General features: G+C 51.1%; 2 protein-coding genes, 1 long non-coding RNA gene and 1 other non-coding gene across 4 annotated transcripts in view; 2 read left to right on the top strand and 2 right to left on the bottom strand.

Annotated features, from left to right (window-relative positions):
* C2H6orf132 (chromosome 2 C6orf132 homolog) overlaps positions 1–2,304 on the bottom strand; it is a 36,491-nt gene extending 34,187 nt beyond the window's left edge. The window contains exon 1 of the mRNA XM_006069191.4: positions 1,963–2,304. Coding sequence (XP_006069253.4) covers positions 1,963–2,107 — 145 coding nt within the window. The 5' untranslated portion in view covers positions 2,108–2,304. The remainder of the gene's footprint in view (positions 1–1,962) is intronic.
* A 1,327-nt stretch (positions 2,305–3,631) lies between these two features.
* Positions 3,632–13,617, bottom strand: LOC102414966. Its single transcript, XR_328511.3, has 3 exons — positions 13,156–13,617; positions 12,841–12,949; positions 3,632–5,171 (listed from the first exon to the last, which is right to left on the bottom strand). It is a non-coding gene; the product is annotated as an uncharacterized LOC102414966 (long non-coding RNA).
* On the top strand, positions 4,592–4,664 carry TRNAW-CCA. The gene has a single exon. It is a non-coding gene; the product is annotated as a tRNA-Trp (tRNA).
* A 1,041-nt stretch (positions 13,618–14,658) lies between the features above and the next one.
* On the top strand, positions 14,659–21,107 carry GUCA1ANB (GUCA1A neighbor). The gene is made up of 2 exons (XM_044930047.1): positions 14,659–14,904; positions 20,583–21,107. The coding sequence occupies exons 1-2, from the start codon at positions 14,746–14,748 to the stop codon at positions 20,910–20,912; spliced, it is 489 nt and encodes a 162-aa protein (XP_044785982.1). The 5' UTR covers positions 14,659–14,745; the 3' UTR covers positions 20,913–21,107.
* The last annotated feature ends 1,210 nt before the right edge of the window (positions 21,108–22,317 follow it).

Below are 22,317 nucleotides of genomic sequence, written 5' to 3'. Positions count from 1 at the left end.
AAATGTTTTAAAACTGAATTGTGCTGACAATTACACAACTTGATAAGTCTACAAAAAAGGGAAAAGAAAAAAATCCGTGAACTGTACACTTAAGAAAATCCTGGCTCTGGCTTCCCTGGCTCAGTGGTGATCCGATCCCTAACCTGGGACATGCGCAGAACAACTAAACCTGTGCACCAAAACTACTGAGCCTGTACTCTAGAGCCTGGGAGCTGAAACTAGCAAACCCCACGCGCCTTAGAACCATGTTCAGCAACAAGAGAAGCCACCACAGTAAGAAGCCCTCGCACCGCCAGCTAGAGAGTAGTCCCCACTTGCCCCAAGCCTGTGCAGCAACGAATACCTAGCACAGCCATAAATAAATATTTAAAAACAGGAAAAAAAAAAAAAAAATCCTGGCTCGATCATTTAAAGCGGTGTGCTCTTGGGCATGTTATTTAACCTCTCTGCGCCTCCGTTTCCCCATCTGTCAAACAGGAATAACAGTCCCTACATCACAGGCTAGATGAGGATTAAACAAGTCAACAACAGGAGGACTTTAGTACCTTGCACCTAAGAAGGGGTCAATAAATGTTTGGGATTCAGGTGAGGAGAGGTGTTTAGGCCTTACAGAGCTGTACTTGGCAGGACACATGTGTTTGCTAAGTTCCTAAGCCCTGCCTCCAAACTGCCCTGGCCCTCCCACCTTTGCTCCTGCTGTTTGCTCTGGAAATGCTGGGTGCCCTTCTCTCTCAGCTCGCATGCTAGTTCCAATCAGAGGTCACCTCTCTGTCCCTTTTGCACTTACTCTTTTATAGCAAAGGCTCAGAAAGGGCTAAACGGCATTTGGTCACCTCCGTTCACCAGCCAGCCGGAGAGCCTTGGGTCAGAGAGAGGCAATGTCTCATTTGCCCTCTCCTGTCCGGGTGTCTTGTGTCCTGCTTCTGATAAACCTAGGGGCTAAACTGACTCCAAGAGCAGGGTGTGAGGCTGTGACATCCTCTGGGGTCCCCACACTGTGGCCATAAAGGTCAGTGAAGGTAAAGGGGTGACAATGAAGGCAGGTGAGCTAAAGCAGTGCTGGGTGACCCTCCTTGGGCCAGAACCTCAGATCAGACACAAGAAGTGAATTCCTGGCCTCACGCGACTAGATTCTCTCTCAGTTATAGAAGGTACAAATTGCAGAAAGACGCAGTGATCAGATGACCCACAGGCAGAGCCCAAAGGCAGGGCAGGTATGATTTCAAATACCTGCAGACACATCAACCTGATTCAGGGGCCAAGGGCAGCTGGCAGTCGTGGGGTGGGGGTGGGGGGGTTCATTCATAGGCACCCGAGGTTGACCTGACAAGGGCCTGTGATCCCAGAAAGAGACTGGGTGACTGGCACAGCCTGCTATCCTTCTGGAAGCAGTGGCTCTGGGCCTCCTCAGGGTAGAGGCGGGTGTGTGGGCACCTAGATAGCAGCTCCTTTTCTGCCTACAACACCAGGCCAGGCGAGGCCCGGTTGGGAACTGGGAGAGGGGGAACAGAGGAAGAGGAAAGAGTAGGGGTTGAAGGGACCATCCCCAAGTCCTCAGATCCAGGCAAGGCTTCAGACTCAACAGAACTGCGGGGGGAAGGGTGAGGGAGGGTACCGCAAACCCCGGGAGCCCTTTCTAGCAACAATAAAGCAAACATAACTTCCTCGGAGGAGGGAAAACAAACACCTCAAGAGAGTGACAAGGATCAGATGCGGCCTCCCCCTCAAAGATCTCTGACCTTGCGGTGGGGAGGGGCCCCTCCTTCCCTTTCCCAGAGACCTCCCTTTGCCGAAGGCTCCTGCCCCGCCAGCGCACAGGTTCAAACGCGTTGCTCCCCCTCCGCCCTGGCGCGTCTCCCGCCCTCGCCGCCGCGGATCACCCAGAGCCCGGGGAGAGGGCCGCCCTTGGGGTGGGGGACCACGCGCAGGCCCCCGCGCGCTCCAGCTCCCGGGCGCACTCACCGAAGCCCCGGGTCCCCTCCTCCGGGGCCTCCTGGGTGAAGATCCAGGGAGGGTTGGTGGCGTAGAGGGAGGTGGCGGGCGGGGTGGCATGCTTCTTGCCGAAGAGTTTGCTGAAAGTGCCCTGCACCGTCGGGTTCTTTTTCATGCTGCCGCCGGCCGCGCGGGCGCCGGGGGAGGACCGTCCCTCCCTCGCCTGCCCTGCTCGGGACTGGACTCCGCACCGTCTCCCCGGGGGCCTCTACCAGGCCATGCCCCGCGCCGTCCTCCCCGCCCGCGCACCGGGCGACAGGTGCTGGGGGCGCCGCCGTTCTCCGAGAAATGCGAACTACCTGGACAGGTAAGAGGCTGCCGCTGAGCCCCGGCCCCGCCCCCCGGCCGCCGCCGCCCCGCCGCCCGACTCCCCCGGCTGCATTCCTGCCGCCGCCTTCCAAAACTGGCCATTGTTGGCGGGTCCCGGTGGGCCGGGGAACCTCGCCCAGCCCACGCCCAGCGCGGAGACGACCCACACCCTCCCCGCGGTCGCCTCCCGGGCCTCCTCCTCTGCCCCCTCCCCCGAGGAAGGGAGGGGGCGGGCCAGGTCCCCGCTTCCAAGGCGGTTCGCGACCAGGGCAGTCCAGAACTTGGGAAACAACTCGTGCGTCCAGTACTGGGGCGGCGGCTGGCCTCAGCGCGCACGCCGATGGCTCCTAGAGGCCCTGCAAGAGTGGGCCGGGAATCACCCATGCCTGTAAGGAAATGCCCATAGGAAAAAAAAGGGAAAAGCGATACATAAAAGCAATAGTGTCCCAATCTGATGACTAGGGTGGAAAATATCCTCGTTGACAAGCTCCAAAGAGAATGCAGGATGACTAAATCTTGGCGCTTTTTTTTTTTTTTTAACATCAAATTCTTTATTTTTTCTGTGAAGTTGTGAATATATATATATTAATTGAAATACAGTTGAATCACAACATTGTATTATTTTCAGGTGTACAACATAGTGATTTAATATTTTTATAGATTATATACCATTTAAAATTATCATAAAGCATCAGCTATATTCCCTGTGCTGTACAATAGGTCCTGTAGCTTATTTATTTTATCCATAGTAGTTTGTGCCTCTTAATTCTCTACCCCTATTTTGTCCTTCCCTCCTTCCTTCTCCACTATTCCCCCCCCCAACTATTAATAGTTTTGTTCTCTATGTCTGTGGGTCTGTTTCTGTTTTGTTACATTCATTCACTTTATTTTTTAGATTCCACAAATAAATGAAAACATTTAGTATTTGCTTTCTGTCTGACTTTATAAGCATAATACTCTCTAGGTCCTTCTGTGTTGTGGCAAATGGTTAAGTTTTCATTCTTTTTATGGCTGAGTGGTGGCTCAGTGGTGAAGAATTTGCCTACGATGCAGGAGACACAGGTTCAATCCCTGGGTCAGGGAAAATCCCCTAGAGAAGGAAATGGCAACCTGCTCCAGTATTCTTGCCTGCAAAAATCCCATGGACAGAGGAGTCTGATGGGTGACAGTCCATGGGGTCACACAAGAATCAGACACAATTAAGCAACTAGACAACAACAAAAGTATTCCATTGTGTGTATAATGTATATATACTTATATGTATACTTATAAATAAAATATCTTCTTTATCCATTCATCAGTCAATAGACAGGCTGTCTCCATGTCTTGCCTATTGTAAATAATGCCTCTGTGATCGGTGGGGTGAGTATATCTTTGGAACTGGTTTTTTCATTTTTTTCAGATATATACCTAAGAGTGGAATTGCTGGGTCACATAGTAGTTCTATTTTTATTTTTTTGAGAACCTCCATACTGTTTTCCATAGTGGCTTCACCAGTTTACATTCACCAGTTTACATTCCCTTTCCCTCTCTAAGTGAATGTAATTTTTAAAAACTAATGGTGGGTCAAGCCCACTGAGGTTCAGTTCATTCTCCAGGGAGATGAGCTGTGCACCTTTAAGATGCTTCAGGTATTATTCTAGCTTGGCCAGGGGGTGGCCTTCCACCAGGGGAGGTCCCATCAGATGAGGACCTAAGACACTTTGTGGAAGATTCAGAGAGTCAGGCCATGGGGGCAGGGAGACGGGGGGAGGTTAGATTTGAATGCTTTCTGGGCACCAGGGGTGGAAGGCTAGTGTGCGGGGGCGGCGGGGTGGGGGGGTCAGTAATCAGGTCACAGAGTCGAAGTGCTTCCCCTGAGCTACCCCATTAGAACCCCCAGCTGCAATTCCCCTCCTCTTTCTCCCAGACAGTTGGAATGGCACCCCTCTTTTATCACAGACCTTTCTCCTCCAAACTTTTCATTTTGAAAACATTGTAACAATAAAATGATCACCTGCGTGCACACACACGCTTCATTTTCATTTTGCTGATGGTTCATAGGTGTGGGTATGGCACATCTCCCCACCCTGACCACTACTTCAGTATCCATTGCCTAAGATTAAGGACATTCTCCTTAATGACCACAATGCAGTTATCACACACCAGAAATTTAACATCGATCGATACACTATTAGTATCTAAAATATACTCCCCGTTAAAAATTTCCCAGTTATCCCCAAGGTGTCATTTTAGTTTTTGACTTTTTTTCCAACCCGCAGTTCAATCAGGATTCACACATTGTGGGACTTCCCTGGTGGTCCAGTGGCTAAGACTTCCTGCTCCCAGTGCAGGGGGCCCAGGTTCGATTCCTGGTCAGGGAACTTAATCACACAAGCCGCAACTAAGAGTTTGCGTGCCACAACTAAAAGATCCCACATTCTGAAACGAAGTTCCCTCATGCATGCCGCAACTAAGACCTGGCACAGCCAAGTAATTTTTTTTTTTTAAAGACTCACCCATTGAATTTGCTGGTCATACTCCTTTAATCTCGTAATTTAGGGCAATCCTCTGCTTTTGTTTTTCATGACTGTGGCATTTTTGAAAAGTCCACTCCAGTGTCAAAGGACAGGATGAGAGGGACCCTCAGGGCTTGTGGCTGGGAGGTCGTTTTCCCACCAAGAGAGGAGGGATTGAGGAACAAATTGGGGGACAGAGCATCTTTAAAGACACTGTGTTCCCCAAATGTTTCTGATTGGTGATACATCTGTGGTCAACCTCGTCCTACCCCACCCACTCCCAGGGCACTGCTGGAGCCAGTTCCTGTTCAGAGCATTTGTGGAGGCTTCCCAGGTGCCTGTTGTCGTGCTGAAGGTTTGAGGTAACTGGAGCTAGAAGAGAATTATAGAAGTCTTATTTCTACCTTGCAGGGTCTTGAGATCTCATCAGGGAACTGGGTTTACATGATTCAAGGCGGCAGACCACGATGTCTAAGCACAGAACAGCGACTGCTGCCAGTGATACATACACAGCAGGAATTCAGAGGAGGGGAGAATAGCATGGGCTTCCTGGAGAGGTCCAGGAAGGCTTCTTGGAAGAACTGAGGCTTCAGCTGGCCTCTGAGGGATGACAAGGATGTTGACAGAGACGGGAAGGGCTTCCACACATACCCACAGGATCCACCCCTCCACCCCCTACCTGTACATCATGGCTCCTCCCACTGTCCACACGGGAAGGGCACAAGGGGACTCCTGAAACCGCATGATGCCCTGGACATCATCACAACCCAGTCAAGCACTCTAGATACTCAGGCACGAGATAGGGGCTTCCTTCTTGGAGACCTCCCACCTTGGGTAGCTCCTAGGCTCTTACACCCTGGAACATCCCCAGGAGAGTTACCATCCAGCAACTCCATTCATACACAACTTCTACCATATAAATAATATTCTTGTTTTTAAATATTTATTTATTTGGCTGCAGCAGATCTTAGTTGTGGCATGTGAATCTTGTTCCCTGACCAGGGATTGAACCTGAGCCCTCTGCGTTGGGAGCTCAGAGTCTTAGCCACTGAGCCACCGGGGAAGTTCCTATGAATAATCTTGAGAATGTCTGTGTGCCCTGCTCTAGACTATGAAGGATCCAGAGAAATCAGAGACATGGTTCCTGAGTTCAAGTTGCTTTAGTCTATTTGGGGAGACAGTGAGAGACACGTGGAGAGGTGAAGGGTGGGGAGGTAAGTGAAGAGGAGGAAACTAACAATGGGATTAACAGAGATTCAGAGTAGGAGAAAACAGGGTGGGCTGGAGGATCTGAGGAGGGCAGGCAGGAAGGGCGAAGACCTCTGCAAGGGCTCAGGGTGGTGGAACTAGGAACTGGGAGATGGAAGAGAGGTCACAGCAAGGTCAGCCAGGGTGTGACAGGCTTAAAAAGGCAGAAACAACACAGATTGTCCAGTTAAAGATGACTGGTTAAATAAATGATGGCATAATCACACAATGGAATAATCATGCAACTCTAAAAATGAGTGAGTCAGCCGACTGTGTCCAGTTTTCTACCAGATAAACTGATAAACTGTTAACAAAACCATGTGTACACGTGTGTGTGTGTGTTTTACCATTTGGGGCAGGATAGGTGGCTCAGACAGTAAAGCGTCTGTCTGCAATACAGGAGACCCGGGTTCAATCCCTGGGTTGGGAAGATCCCCTGGAGAAGGAAATGGCAACCCACTCCAGTACTCTTGCTGGGAAAATCCCATGGACAGCAGAGCCTGGTAGGCTACCATCCATGGGGTTGCAAAGAGTTGGACACGACTGAGCGACTTCACTTTCTCTATGTATAATCTTATTTGCTTGTATTGGCACAGAGACACTAAGGAAAGATAACCTAAGAAACTAGTGAAAGTGGTTACTAGGGGGACGTGGTGGGAACTGGGCAAAGAGAGTGGGAGGGAGAATTCTCACTGAACATTGTTTTATGCTTTCTAATTTTCAAACCATGGGAAATATATTTGCTGTTAAAAAATTTAAAAATCACTCAGCAGGAGAGTTTAGTTTAGAAGCACCATGGGGCTTCCCTGGTGGCTCAGTGGTAAAGAATCTGCCCGCAAATCGGGAGACTCAGATTTGATCCCTGAGTTGGAAAGATCCCCTGGAGAAGGAAATGGCAACCCCCGAAAATCAGGAGACTCAGGTTTGATCCCTGGGTTGGAAAGATCCCCTGGAGAAGGAAATGGCAACCCACTCCAGTATTCTTGCCTGGGAAATCCCACGGACAGAGGGGCCAGGCAGTCTACAGTCCATGGGGTCGCAAAAGAGTCAAGATATGACTTAGTAACTGAACAACAAATGGACCCACCACAAAGCAGCCTCTGCATCACCTGGGATTTTACTAGAAATATAGGATCTCTGGCTCCATTCCAGATGTTGAGCAACCTCTCAAGACGTCCATTTGTTCATCTGTAAAATAAGCTGTTAATTTAAAATCATTATGGATTCAGTGAGCTGTTGCTCACTGGTACCCAGCAGAAGATCTGCAATATATTTTTTTGAGAGTGTAATTTAAGCAGTTTAAAAAAAAAAAATTCTATTGCAGTATAGTTGATTTAAAATGTTAGTTTCTGCTGTACTGCAAAATGAGTGAGTTATATAACAAGACCCCCAGGTAATTCAGGAGCATGTTATAGTTTGAGAAGTTCAGGCCTAGAGTTGGTGGTTACCAGGTGGTGGAGCAGGCAAGGGTAACTGGTGGTAACAGCTCTTTGTAAGGATCTTTAGCAGCTGGATGAAAGACCAGGAGAAGGAGAAAAAGTAGGCTGAGGGACTATGGGAGGCCGTGTAATTGATCAGTTAATTGCTTAATCATTTGGTTAATTGACATAAGCAGGCGGGGATCTGGACACGTGTGCTGGCGGTAGTAAAAGAAAAAGTTGTTTGTGGGACTTTTAGTTTGTGGGACACTTCTTAGGAAGAAGGGAAGGGCATGGTAAACAGTTTGCATATAGGGAGATAAAAACAACTCTGAGCTCGTTTCCTCATCTGTAACATGGGAGTAATAACAGTACCCTCTCTGAGGGTCATTAGGAAGATTAAATAAGTAAGATAATAGATGTGAAGTGCCAGCACAGGGCCTGGCACCCAGGGGCCACTCCTTAAGCGTTTGCTCATTTCTTCCCCTTCTGGTCCCTTTGCCTTAGGGGTTAGCCTTGGTTGGGGGTGGAGGAAAGGGGGGAACCAGGGTGACACATGAACATTCAGAAGGGCTTGAGGCTGCTGAGTAGACAGCAGGGCTCTCCCTGCCCTCTACCCCCATTTCACCCAGATTCCTTTTCCATGTTGGTGCGTGGAGAGGTAGGGGCCCGTTTCTGACAACTTTGGAGGCTGGGTTCCCTGGGGCAGGCCTCGGGGCTTCATTCTCTGTCCAGCTCAGCCCCTGTTGTAGCCCCACTCCATCTAATGATGGCATCTCACACCTGGTCCCCCAGGAAAAGGAACAGCCAAATAACAGGCTCCCCTCCAAACAGCCAAAAGCCCAATCCTGTAATTAAATCTTAGCTTGGCAGTTACTTAGTCACCTCCAAGAGCCGACTTTCCTGGCCGGTTCTGGAATGTGGGGTGGGATGGGGGCCCGGCAGGTACAGTCTCCCCAGAGACCCAGCCCGGCCTTTGTCAAAGTGGTGGTCTCCCCTCCGACAAAGCCAAATGCTCCTGGCTGGGGGAGTGCACTCCGAGTGTGGGAAGGGCAGGCTGAGAGACACCAAGAGTCACCACCCCAGGTCTCTGTGGTGAGTTCTGCAAGGGCAAAAGTCAGAACTCCCATCATGCCAATTCCCATATCCACTAAGCTGTGGATCACCTCATCCCACCGCATGCTCCAGGTTGGAGATGCCTTCTACCAGACCAGCTCCTGACACTGTTCCCTTCAGCTTGCAGGGTGGAGTGGGCTTCAGTCTCCACCCACCCCCTCTCCCAACCCCAGCCTTCCTCTGGGCTGGGCAGGTGCCAGGAAATGTGGTTAGGCTAAGAGGAAGCCTGGCTAACATGGACTCCTACATCCTGAGAAGGTGGTCAAGGTCAGTACCTGGTGCCTGAGAGTATGAAGATCCAAGATCCAGCGCTGAGTGGGGAGTGGTATGTTTGAGGGTGCTGGGAAGGGATGCATTTCCCTTGATAACTGTGGGCTCTGTGGGTGGGACCATGGCAGAATGGGAAAGATCCTTGCTGGGGAATAGGTTTGAATCCTGACTCTGTTGTTTAGCAAGGGTGTGACCTTGGCTGAGATACCACCTCTCTGAGCCTCAGTTTGTTCATCTGTAAAACAGGGGCTATTAATGTAGGTGGTTATGAGATTCAATGAGATAGAGAGTTTAAATACCAAGCAGAGAGTCTGACTCATGGTGGGTACTTAGTACCTGCATGCTCTCACCCCAGTTCCCTGCCTTGACTTTGGGCATGGACATGCTGAACAGAACAACAGACAGAACAGAGGCCCTGAGAGGCTGCACGAGAGCAGTACCCATTCAGCAAAGAACCTCAAGAAGGAAAATTCAACGGGGGCCTAGGAGATGGGGTGGGGTAAGTATTTACAAGGTTAGGTTCAAAAGCCAGGCAAAAATATTCCATTGTAAAACACATCCCACCATCTGAAATCATTAAAAAATAGAGAGATTGTTTAGTACAAAAACAAAAACCCAAATCTCACGTAGATTGTGACTATAGGTAGATAAGGTGTATTTGTGAATGAACAGCCAGGGGTTCGCAGGGACCAAGACTGTGGAGCCGACTGGGAGTGTGGGGGTAGTTGGGGCGGAGCAGGTGGGGAGTGCTAGGATAACAGGTGGGGCTTTTACTTTTCAGTAATGTCCTCTGCTGGCAGATCATTTGTCCTAACTTAAAATTCTACAAATAATAAAGAACATTATTTATGTTTTAATATTGGCCATGCAGGTTCTTTGTTATGGTGAGAGAGCTTTCTCTAGCTGTGGCTCACAGGTGCCCTAGTTGTGGTCCATGAGCTTAGTTAGATGCCCCACGGCATGTGGGATCTTAGTTCCCCATCCAGGGATAGAATCTGCATTGGAAGGCAGATTTTTTTAAACCACCAGACCACCAGAGAAGTCCCAAAGAACATAATTTAGCATGGAATGTATTTTTCCTTTTTTAAAATAAAGAACACTGGATGGGGGCCAGCATGGAGATGTGGATTTCAGTGCCACTAAGCTCCTGTTATGACCAACCTAGATAGCATATTCAAAGCCAGAGACATTACTTTGCCAACAAAGGTCCGTCTAGTCAAGGCTATGGTTTTGCCAGTGGTCGTGTATGGATGTGAGATTTGTACTGTGAAGAAAGCTGAGCACCGAAGAATTGATGCTTTTGAACTGTGGTGTTGGAGAAGACTCTTGAGAGTCCCTTGGACTGCAAGGAGGTCCAACCAGTCCATCCTAAAGGAGATCAGTCCTGGGTGTTCATTGGAAGGACTGATGCTAAAGCTGAAACTCCAATACTTTGGCCACCTGATGCAAAGAGTTGACTCATTGGAAAAGACCCTGATGCTGGGAGGGATTGGGGGCAGGAGGAGAAGGGGACGACAGAGGATGAGATGGCTAGATGGCATCACCGACTCGATGGACATGAGTTTGGGTAAACTCCAGGAGTTGGTGATGGACAGGGAGGACTGGCATGCTGCGATTCATGGTGTCGCAAAGAGTCAGACACAACTGAATGACTGAACCGAACTGAACTGAACTGAACCTCCTGTGAGACCATGCAGGCTTCCTGAGACTCAGTCTCTCCATCTGTAAAGTGGGATGCTCATGCTCAGTCCCTTAGTCATATACGACTCTGCAACCCCGTGGACTGTAGCCCACCAGTCTCCTCTGTCCACAGGATTATCCTGACAAAAATACTGCAGTGAGTTGCCATGCCCTTCTCCAGGGGATCTTCTTGACCCAGGGATCAAAACTGCTTCTCCTGTGGCCCCTGTATTGGCAGGCGGATTCTTTACCACTGTGTCACCTGGGAAGCCCTGTGCAGTCACATGGTGCGCTCCAACACTCAGGTGTAGTTTCTCATCTGATTAATGTGTTCCTTGGCTGGCAGAGCGGAGGCAGAACAGCAGATGAGGGTTTCTGGTGCCTCCTGTGCAGGGGGCGCCCCGGGGAAAGAGAGGTGAGCACTGGATGCAGGGAATATTTCCCCAGGGTGCGGCTGGCTCCTCTGCACCAGCTCTGTGCTCTGCTTCTAGCCTTCAGGATCTGTCCCTACCCTCTAGGAATCAGCGGAGCCCCGTACACTTTTCACGTGTTCTGGAGACCAACACTTGAATGGGGACTTTGAGCCCTGGCAAATCAACTCATGGTTGTGTTTCCGTGCAACCTCTCGGGTCCATCTTGTCTCTCCCTGTCTTCCTGAGACCTGAAAGTCACAGCAGCTGCATCTACCATTCACTGAGCATCTTTGCTGTGTGAGGCACAGGGCCGAGTGGACTAGGTGCATTAACCCAATACCATCTTAAGACATTTTTTTTGTTATTTATTTTTTGGCCATACCACATGGCACGTGGGAGCTTAGTTTCCTGACCAGGGATCAAACCCGCGCTCCCTGCAGTGGAAGTGTGGAGTCCTCCTAACCACTGGACCACCAGGGAAGTCCCAACCCACTACCAGCAAGTCAGCTCTACAAAGGAAGAGGACAATACATCCATTTTGTGGAGGGAGGAAAAAGGACTTCAAATGACATCTATTGTTGTTTAGTTGCTAAGTCATGTCCAACTCTTTTATGACCCCATGAACTGTAGCTCGCCAGGCTTCTCTGTCCATGGAATTCTCCAGACAAGAATATTGGAATGAGTTGCCATTTCCTTTTCCAGAGGATCTTCCCTGACCCAAGGATAGAACCCCAGTCTCCTGCATTGGCAGGCAAATTCTTTACCAGTGAGTCTTCAGGGAAGCTGCAAATGACATCTACTCATACCCTGTGACCAGTCAATTCTCTCGTAGCTGCTGTTGCTGATGCTAAGTTGCTTCAGTCGTGTCTGACTCTGTGCGACCCCAGAGACGGCAGCCCACCAGGCTTCCCCGTCCCTGGGATTCTCCAGGCAAGAACACTGGAGTGGGCTGCCATTTCCTTCTCCAATGCATGAAAGTGAAAAGTGAAAGGGAAGTCACTCAGTCGTGTCCGACTCTAGCGACCCCATGGACTGCAGCCCACCAGGCTCCTCTGTCCACGGGATTTTCCAGGCAAGAGTATTGGAGTGGGGTGCCATTGCCTTCTCCGTCTCTCTTAGCAGTAGGCCCCAAAGAAACCTTCACCCTGGTCCCTAGAGGCTTGTGGCTGTGATGTTATTTCAGTGCTGTCTGCGCAGATGGGGAGTTGGAGGCACCTGGGAGGAAAGGCTTTGGAAGCAAGGAATGAGGCTTATGCAGCAACATGGATGGATCTTAAAAACAGAAGGTAGAGATCAAAGTAAACAACAGAATGAGATCTAGAACACACAAAACCACTTATGTAAATGAATACTACCTATACACAAAACAATATGTGTTTTGAAAACACAGTTGAACAAGAAGATACTTATTAAGAACATTAGAATAGCTGCCTCTGGTGGGCGTGGGTGGAGAGTGTGGTTGGAGACTGGAGATAAAGAGGGAAAATTAATATAACAAGAGAGGAGGCCTTCATGGACCAGTGGTGATAAGGCACCCTGGTGTGAGCTGTAGGAATAGCTCAGTTGTTTGTACTTGAAGTCCAACAAAGGAAACTCAAGTAAGGATCAGAGACGTTAAGTAATTTGTCCAAATCACACAGCAGACAAGGAGGAGTGGAAAGAGGATGTTCGAATAAGTAGGCTCCTTAAAGCAAGATGGTAGCAGGACCCTGAAAGCCACATGTCTGCACTGTAACAGCAAAGAGGGCAAGAGGGGCAGAGGGACAGAGGACAGGTGTGTGTGGCAAGGGGTGGGGATCTTCTTGGGCTCCACAAGTCAGCCTGGCATGTCACCAGCTCTCCCCATCCTTCCCAAACACCCACTGAGTGCCGTGGGGTACAGATCACCCTCCTTACCTTCCAGGAATTATGATGAGGAATAAAATGAGCTCATGCTGGGGGTGTGGCAGAGAAGTCAGAAAGAGTGGGCTTCCAGGAGGCAGGACTGATTCAGTGCTGTCTGGGGCTTAGAAACGATAATAACAATATAACTCAGCACTTACCATGCAGCAGGCCGTCCTCCCCACCCTCTCCCAAGCAAGATACCATCTGCCCAGAGCCTTGGAGATCCCAGATCAGAGGCTCCGCCAGGGCTGCCCTTCCTCCCCGCTCCTCCCTGCCTGCCTCCCCTCCTGGTCCCTCCCATCCTCTCCAGAAATTAGGGGTCATTACCGTTAGGGTGTGAGATCTGAGCACAGCTTACAAGTCATCAACACCCCAACTCCCAGTCCGCCTGGGGGCCCCCAAGTCTACGCCACACTCAACAGGCAGTGCTGAACAGGAAGGAAACAGTCCTGGGCCCAGCCCTGGCCAGCGGGCCGAGGGCAGGAAGTCACCGGCTGCCCTGCCTCCCTCACCCCGGGCCCCCTCCTTTCCTCCTCACTGACCCAGGGAGAAGCACAGGGCAGTCCGACATGGGGCATTTCTGACACATTCCTGGAAGTCTGATGTTGGGGAGATGGGACCCGAAGGAGGTGTGTCGGGGGAGACATCTGGTTTTGAAGATGGCAAGAGGGCAGCCCATTCAGCCACCTATCCCTCAATACAGTTACCCACCCACACATAATAACAGCCAGTTTTATTTATTTTTGGGTCATATCGTGCGTAATGTGGATCTTAGATCCCCAACCAGGGATCGAACTCATGCCTTCTGCATTGGAAGCACAGAGTTTTAACCACTGGACCAGGGAAGTCCAATAATAGCTAATATTTATTGAGGCTTCCTCTGTGCCAGGCACTGTCCTAAGTGCTTTGCCCTACTCTATTATTAGTAGTTAGGGACCTTTAGTCCAACCATTTTACAGATGAGTAAACAGAAGTACAGAGAGGTCAGTTATTTATGCTTGCCCAAGGTTACACAACTAGTAAAACGGTAGAGCCAGGATTCAAGCTCATGAAGTCTGGCTTTGAGCCTGCAGTCCCATCCTCTATACAGCAACCCACCATCTATCCACATGGACCATCTTCCCATCCACTCACCTGTGGCCACCCCACTTAACCACCTGTCTTCTCACTCTTGCATCCATCCCTTCATCTTCTAACCCCTTGTTTGAAGTGGTTTAGGAAGGGGAAGAGCAAATACAAAGACTTAGAAGGGAGAGAGCAGGGCATGTTAAGAAAGTAGCTGCTGCACAGAGTGAGGGAAAAGATAGCAAGAGATGAGACTAAGAAGGTGACCAGGGCTCCAATCAGGAGGGTCTGCTCATCCGTCGTCTATCCAACTACTCATATCCATCCATCCCCACTCTGCTTTCCTACTCCTCTGTCCATCCGTGTGTCCATCCATGAGTTCATGTGTCCATCTATCCATCTATCCATCCATCCATCCATCCATCCATCTATCCATCCATCCATCCATCTATCCATCTATCCATCCATCCATCCATCCATCCATCCATCTATCCATCCATCTATTCATCCATCCATCCATTCATCCATCACCCTTCATTCCTGTACTTGAGAAGGCAGATAGAGAGGAAGAAAGAGAATAGAGTTAGCTGGTTACATTTCTTCCATGCCAGTGATTTTTTGTGAACTTTTGTGGGGCTGGGGCAACATTAGGACTTCCCAAGGTATCTGAATAAACACAATGATTTCCTCCACTCTCCACTCACCCCACTACCCATAGCTCACCAGTCCTGGGTACCATGGGAAGAAGGAATTGCAGAGTGACTAGATATTAAGGTTGGAAGAACCATCCAGACCTTGAAACTTCTGCCCCCCAGCCCCACCCCTGTATCTCCTTAGGAAGACAGAGGAATTATGTTGTCAAAGAGGTGTCACAATGCCCCCAGCCCTATACAAGTTCTCCTAACTTGGTGTCCCAGTACCCTCCCAAGAGTCCCTGAATACCTCTGGAGCCCTTGGCCGCCAGAAGTTCCATCTCACCACCAAGGAAGGCACTGGTCAAGGATGTTCCAGGTGGGATGACATCATGGTGTGGGATGAGGGCAGCCCAAAGGGGCAAGAAGTTTGATTGGCAGGAAGGAGTGTGAAGGCCCCAGCCCAGCCCACCTGTGCAGCTGGGAGCTGCCCGACTCCTGTTCCCCAGCTGTGGAGCGTCCTTGTGTCCCCGGGCCGGGGGACGGCAGGTGACCACCATTCAGCTCCTTTGTTCTCTGCCCCTTCACTTCCCTGAGAGGCTTCCTGGACCGTTAGTTTGCACGGCCCCACCTCCTAGGCACACTTGTGATAAGTAATAATGCTGGTCAACATTTACTGAGGGCTCAAGACGTCCAGGTGCCTTAAGGAGAGCATCTCATTAACTCATAGTAACCCTATGAGATAGAGTCTCTATTATCCTTCGTACATGGAAAAACAGGCAGAATGTATTATAAATTCCAGAGAGACTCCCCTGGTGGTCCGGTGGTTAGGACTCTGAGCGTCCACTGCCGGGCGCACAAGTTTGATCCCTGGTTGGAGGACTAAGATTCTGCACACTGCGTGGTGTGGCCAAAACTAACTAAATAAATAAATTACCGGAAGAGCAGGTAGCCAGTGGGTGGTAAAGGCTTCCTGAGGAAGCCGAGGCTCCCCCACTTGGCTTCCTCACTGACTCCCTTCAGAATTCCCGTCCCCTCATTGAAGGCAAATAAGTGCTCCTAAAGCTTTGAGCATGGGTGACACCTCTGTGTAACTTCTGGACGGGGCTGATGATAATTACCACTTTCTTTTACAGCTCCCACGACTCATGGTGCCCCCTCCACAAGCTGTGCAGTAGATAGCCTTATTAGCCCCATTTTGCAGATGAGGCAAGTCAAGCTCAAAGAAGTTCATTGACTTGCCCAAGGATGCCCGACCTGTAAGGGCAGAGTCAGGTCCTGAGCTTAGACCTTCAAACTCCAAAGCCTGGGCACATTTCCAGCATCAGGTGCCCTGGGAGGCTTCACCAGCTGCCTCACCCAATGCTATTTGCATTTTGACAGGGCACAAGGCCTTCCACAAAAAAGGGAGGTGCAAATGGTGGCATGTCAGGCACAGGCTAGGCCAGCAGATGGGCAGGGGGCTGAAGAGGGGCCTGAAGTATTGAACCTCATCTCACATATGAAGTCTTCTTGCCTTACTCAGAAAGTGCCGCCCTGAAGTCTCCCTCTTCCCCATTCTCGGTCCGGGTATAAGGGACAGATGTATACATGATATATCTAAAAAGCCTGGGTGGGTCTGCCTGCGGGTGTGGGGGTCATGGAAGGAGAGGGTCAGATTCCTTCTTTTGGCTCTTAATTCAAAACCCAAGTGAAAACAGGGGAGTGTGATTCAGCAGGGAGCTAAAGGGCTGGTGGGACCCTCTCCTTGCCCTTTAAACTTCATTCCCCCTGTGGAATGGGAGGACTAGGAAGCTTAAGGCAGCAGAAAGCAGACAGGGGAGATGGGGCCCTTCCTTCCACCTCTAAACTCACCACCTCAGCATTTCTCCACCTCAGCATTGTGAGCTGATGATTCTTTGCTGTGGGCGGGGCGGGGGAGGCCGGTGTCCCATGGGATGTTTGGCAGCACCCCTGGGCTCTGGACACCAGTAGCACTTCCCAGTTCTGACCACCGAAAACGTCTCCCCGCATTGCCACAAGTCCCCCGGGGGTGGGGTGGGGGCGGAAATGCCCCCAGGTGTGAACCACTTCCCTAAGTGCGCACACACTGTGTATTTGACAGGGAGGACCTGAGAGGGGAGGAGACGGTTAAATGAAACCAGCTGTTAACCTGGAAAGTACGCAGTAGGGCCCCACCCTGCCTCCAGAGCTGGCCGTGCTCCGCTGAGCATGGGATGGGGTGTTCTCAGTGCGCGGAGCTTAGTCACCTGGAACCTGGCTAGGCCCCCGGAAGGGGTGGGACAAGGCTGGGGCTGCCCGACTTCCTCCTCCTCTTCCCATCTGCCGCCTCCTTTCTCTCTTCCTCCTCCCTCGCTCCCCAGTTCCTGTGCGAGCCTCATCCCTGAATGTGCTGGGGGTCCTGGGGTTGCCCAAGCAGGGTCTCGAGTAGCAGCAGCAGCAGCTGGGGCATAGCTGACAGGAGACTCAGGGTCTAGGCTGGGGCGGAGCAGGAGAGGAGGATTCAAACCCTGGTTGCTGCACTAACTGGTCACTAGTTGTGCAACTTCTGCAAGGTTCTTACACGCCACTCACTAACCATGTGCGCTTACACCAAGCTCAGAGCCTCAGTTTCTGCATTAGAAAGATAGGAAGTTCCTCTGTCCATGGGGATTTTCCAGACAAGAATACTGGAGTGGGTTGCCATGCCCTCCTCTGGGGGATCTTTCCAACCCAGGGATTGAACCCACGTCTCCTGCATTGCAGGTGGATTCTTTATCGTCTGAGCCACCAGGGAAGCCAGAAAGATGAGAATAACATCTCACAATGGCTCTTTGGGGCTTTTGCAGAGGTCAGTGGTTAGTCCCTGGCAGTTGGTAGATTCTCGATCCTATTAGTAAAGAGTGTTGCAAGCCCTTCCCCTTGCAGGAAGAGCCCCCCACGACAATTCTGAAAACACCTGCCTCTGTCACCTCTCACACCAGCTCCGGAGCCTGAGGGGCAAGGCCCAGCTGGCCAAGAGCTGCTGCGGAGCAGGGACTGGTTGGGGGCAGGGTCTCTGCAGTTCCCTGTCTCCACAGGCACAGGCTGAGCCTCCCTGCCGTGTCAGGAGGACCAGAAGCCCACATCCTCAGATTCATGCTTAACATGAAAAACCCGAGCCACTTGTGAGCCCCAGGAAAGGAAAATTCTACAACTCCAGGCTATCAGCCTCAACACTGAGGATAAGGAAACTGTCATGAACTCTATAGCACTGATTCTCACCGCCCTTGGAAGGAGCTGGCAATACCGAGAGATGTCCTCGGCTGTCACAGTTGGTGGGGGGTGCTACTGGCAGCTAGTGGGCAGAGGCCAGGGCTGATGCTAAGCATCCTTTGATGCACAGGGCAGCCCCACAGCAGATGTATCCAGCCCAAAGTGTCAACGGGGCCGAGACTGAGAAGCACTGTTCCCCAGGGCTTCATATTTGTGTTCATATGTGTAGTGTCTCTGCTACTTGTATATCCAGAGCCTGGTACATAAGAGGAGCACAAATGGATAGAACAACTGACGTCACATCCTCAGCTGTGCTGAGAGATACTTCATAGAATAAACCTCACACTCCTTGGGGTGTCACCCTGTCTGTGCCAGGTCCAAGGACCCAGAACCAAAACCCAGCATTCAAAACCCCACAGTGTCCCCGCCACACCCGGGACATCAGGCCACCCTCTCTCACCGGCGAGCCTGGGGACTGGGGAAGGGTCGCCCTAGCTGCTCACCTGCCTCCCAGCACATCTAGCAAGGAGCCAGCAAGATGATGAAATGAGGACAGAAATGAACTGGCAGGCCCCATCCCCACAGTGCTGTGGACATGACATGTACTGTGGGGTACAGGGTGTGGCCCCTGGAGTCAGCCAGGCCTGGGTTCCCATCGCAGCCTAGCTCCTCACCAGTCACATGACCCTAAACTTGGGAATATCCTCCTGACTTCTGTTTTCTCAATTATAAATGGGGCTCATAATGATACCTTCCTTAAAGGGTTATTGTGAGGATTCTCAGAGGAAATCCACTGAAAGAGTTTGGCGCTGTGCTCATGGGTGGTGGTGAAAAACGACCGTGAATCATGACTATTCATACCTCATTTCCGGTGTGAGCCCCTCTGTTTGTCATCTGTGTCCCAAGGCTGAGCCTGGACGGGTCTGGGAAGGCTGCTGACCGCTCGCGCACCCCTCTCTCCAGGTGAATGGGATGTGGTGCTGACCTCTGAGAGCATGTACAGGCTGTTGGGACATTAGCCAGAGCCCTAAGGACCACTATTTGGGATTAAGATGAGGCAAGCACAGGACCTAGGGCGCAAAATATTTGAAAGGAAGCACTCACTGTGCCCTTGCATGAGTCTGAATATGAGCCCCTCCTGAAAATGCATAGCCTTGCCTCACCCTAGTCCCAGCCCAGTGAAGCACCACCTCCCAGGAGGAGGGCCTGATGGCACGGAGGATGGTGAGATGGGTGCAGAGGCCACAGCATCTGAGGCTTCCTGGAGGAGGTGCCATGAGAGCTGCTGGTGTGGGAGGATAAGGGAGAATTTTGAAGTGCAAGGCTGAGGGTCATATATTGCTAGGTGGGAACTTATGGGAGCAGAGACTGCCTTGGAGAAATGCCCTGGGCAAGTGTGAGTTGGGCAAATAATTTATAAATTAAACACAACAGAACGTACATTATGATTTGAGTAGTGGAGGTTTCGTCAGATGGCAGGGGTTCAACTTCCAATAGCTCTACAGCTAGGGGTTTCCTCCCAGTTCCCTGGGGCCTCTGCAGACAGGAAATGGGTCTTCTTGAAATTGCAGCCTGGGGGAGTGCAACAGAGCTGCCTGACAGGGATCTCAGCCTTTGGGTTGTTCCATCACAGCTATGAAGATTCCTAGTGAGAGGGCACCCAGGATCTGGGAGATGGTATGGGGGTTCAAAGGTGAGGAAGATGATTCAGTCACAGGATGGTCAAGGAGGGTGGCAACAGAGGACCACATAAATGTCAGTACCATGAGATAAAGGCTGCAACAGGGACCTCCTAGGAGGGTGGATCTCCATACGCAATCACCCAAGAGTGGTTATGAAGGGCAGACATTGTTGGGTGGGAGACACAGTCTGTAACAATGAGAAGTGTTCTAAATTAGAACAGGGCTGGCTGGTTGGAAGGCCAATGACCCCTTATTAGAATCCAGTTCTGTTGAACCAATAGTTATTGAGTGTTCGCTCAATGTCTTGGTCTGGAGTAAGAGAAGGAATAGGATTTTGGAGGTTATTATGTCAAGGGTAAGGGTGAGAGAGCGCTGCTCTTAAGGGGCTCAGAGCTGAACAAGAAAGAGTATTCCTGATGGGTGGGAGGGAGGGCAGGCTAGTCTGGGGGGGACAGCCTGAGCTAAGGTGAGAATGCCTGGAAGGATCAGGTGTGACCAGGAAGTGACAGGCAGACGGGATGGCTGGAACTCAGGGTTTGGGGGAGCCCTGTCCTTCCATGCTAGGGACTTGGCATTTATTTTCTGGGCAGCAAAAGATGCTTTGAGGACAAGCCATACATTCTGGCCATTAATATATTGGGTTGGTCCAAAAGTTCATTAAGGGTTTTCCGTAGGATGTTATGGACTTTGGGGCCAATCAATAGAGAGACTAATTCAGTGTGTGAAGGGCAGGCTGGGAAAGCAAGCGATAAAGAAACAGGAAGAGTTGGTAGAAAGCTGGAGTCACCTTGTAGGAGAGAGGATGGAGGCCTGGCAGGGGGCAGGGAGAGAAGGATGTGGGGGACATGGATGGACAGACCAGATGCAGGGGGAAGGGGCAGGCGTGGGGTTGGAGATGAACCCCGGGTTCCCAGCCTCTGAGCTGATCGAGGTCTCCAAGAAGCAAACCAAGTCTGTAGAAGCAGGTCCGGTGGGGGGGACCTTGAAGGCTTTCTCCTGCCTGCAAGTGTCTAGCTCTAGGGCCAGCAGGGCTGGGCTCCAGGCGTAGCTCTGTGGGCCTCTCGGCAGTGCCCCTGCCCCCTCCTTCCTGCCCTTGGCCCTCGCAAAGTCCCCAGCTCTCCCCTTCTTTCCTTCCTCCCAGGACTCACAGAAATCCTCAGTACCCAGTCATGGGCCGAAGACACCATCAGGCCAAAAGGTGCAGGCTCCACACCGTCCCCTGTCCTTGTCATGGAAGCAGGACCGTGAGCAGACTCTGGCAGCAGCCTATGTGCCGGTGGCGGTGGACCCCAGAGGGCAGAACCCGGACAAGCTCAGGTTCAATTTCTACACCTCCCAGTACTCCAACTCCCTGAGCCCCTTCTACACCTTGCAGAAGCCCACCTGCGGCTACCTGTACCGCCGGGACACCGACCACACCCGCAAGCACTTCGACGTGCCTCCTGCCAACCTGGTCTTGTGGCGCTCGTAGGCCTGTGCCAGTCAGAAGCCCCCTACCCTGCACCCTCACCCCCACAATGCTGGGTCCCCAAGGGGAAGGGCTGCTTCCTCCCGGAGGAGCAGAAAGTGCCTGGGCTAGGACGGCTGTGCCCTGCCCACTGTCAACAATGGCAAAGGGAGGTCTTGCTTTTCAGCAGCAATTAAAGTTTCTTCTTCCTTTCCCTGGCATCTGAATGGGTGGCTGTGGATGGGTAAACTGAGGCCACAGGGGGGCTGTAAGCAGGGTTATAGCCAGAGGTGCCTGAAGACTTGGAAGGACCTGATTCTCATCAGCTCACCCCAAGAGTAACCCCAACTCCCCTGCAGAGCCTGAGTCCCAAGCAAAACTCATGCTGGCCACACCCTGCCTGTAGTCCCGGTTTGGCAACTTCTCCAATAAGAGCTACATCAATCGACTGATCTGGGGTTGGAGCAGCCACTGGGGAAGGGGGACGTCCTGCAGGGAGTGAACCTGATCTCCAGGGAGCCTCCTCTCTAGCTCCTAGTTTTACATAAAACTGCCTCTTCTGACTGGTAGTTTTTTAGGTGAGGGATGGACTTCCCATCTCAAGTCTCCCCTCTGGTCCAGCAGAGCTGATGCTGAGTTTAGTTAGGATCATGGGCCGTGGTTCACGGAGAAGGAGAGTAAAAGCAGAGTGAGCTTGACTCCTAGCCAGAGTGAGTCCTTGGTCACTGCCGCCTAAGGCTGGATCCAATGGCCTGCTGGCGCCAGCTCAAACTGGCCTGTGAGAGCTGGCAGTGGGCAGCTCCCAACTCCACAATCAGTGACTTCATGCTGGTAGCTTGAAACCAGTGAGTGGAAGTATTTACACCCAGGAAACCAGCAAACATCTATAAAACAGGATTTCTTTTTTTCCAGAGAGCCAGTAGTTAAATATTTACCAGCAGACGACTGAGTGATTCTAACTGGTTTCATTTCTAGGAATCATGTCTTATTGCAGGTAGAGTGGTGGATTCAGTGGTGCATACTTCTAGGGCACAGGAGACAAGGGGGCTGGTGTGGGATGAAGAGATAGGATGCTGGGGACCCAGACAAGCAGCCAATGCACTAGCCAGAGGGTGTCCCTGGACACCCTTCTCTGAAGAGAAGATGGCAAGCCAGAGAAAAAGGATGAGAGGGTGTCCTAAATATATCACCTAACATCAAAGGATCCAGGTTTTTCTATGTATTATATTTGAAGTAGGCTGTCTTTCAAATTAGAGGCTTTCCTCGAATGTCTAGTGATCCTTGGCTGGAAGCAGGCCATTTGGCATCGGTTTCAAGTCTCTCCTTCCTGGTTGTTCATGGAACCAGTGTGGGAAGGAGCTGGGCTGGGGTCTCACTTTTCATATGCAGACTTTGCCATAACTTTCTGGTTTCCAAAGCAGCCTTTCTC

The sequence above is a fragment of the Bubalus bubalis genome, chromosome 2 (genome assembly GCF_019923935.1).
Source record: "Bubalus bubalis isolate 160015118507 breed Murrah chromosome 2, NDDB_SH_1, whole genome shotgun sequence".
Taxonomy (NCBI): domain Eukaryota; kingdom Metazoa; phylum Chordata; class Mammalia; order Artiodactyla; family Bovidae; genus Bubalus; species Bubalus bubalis.
This window is presented reverse-complemented; position numbering and strand designations above follow the sequence as displayed.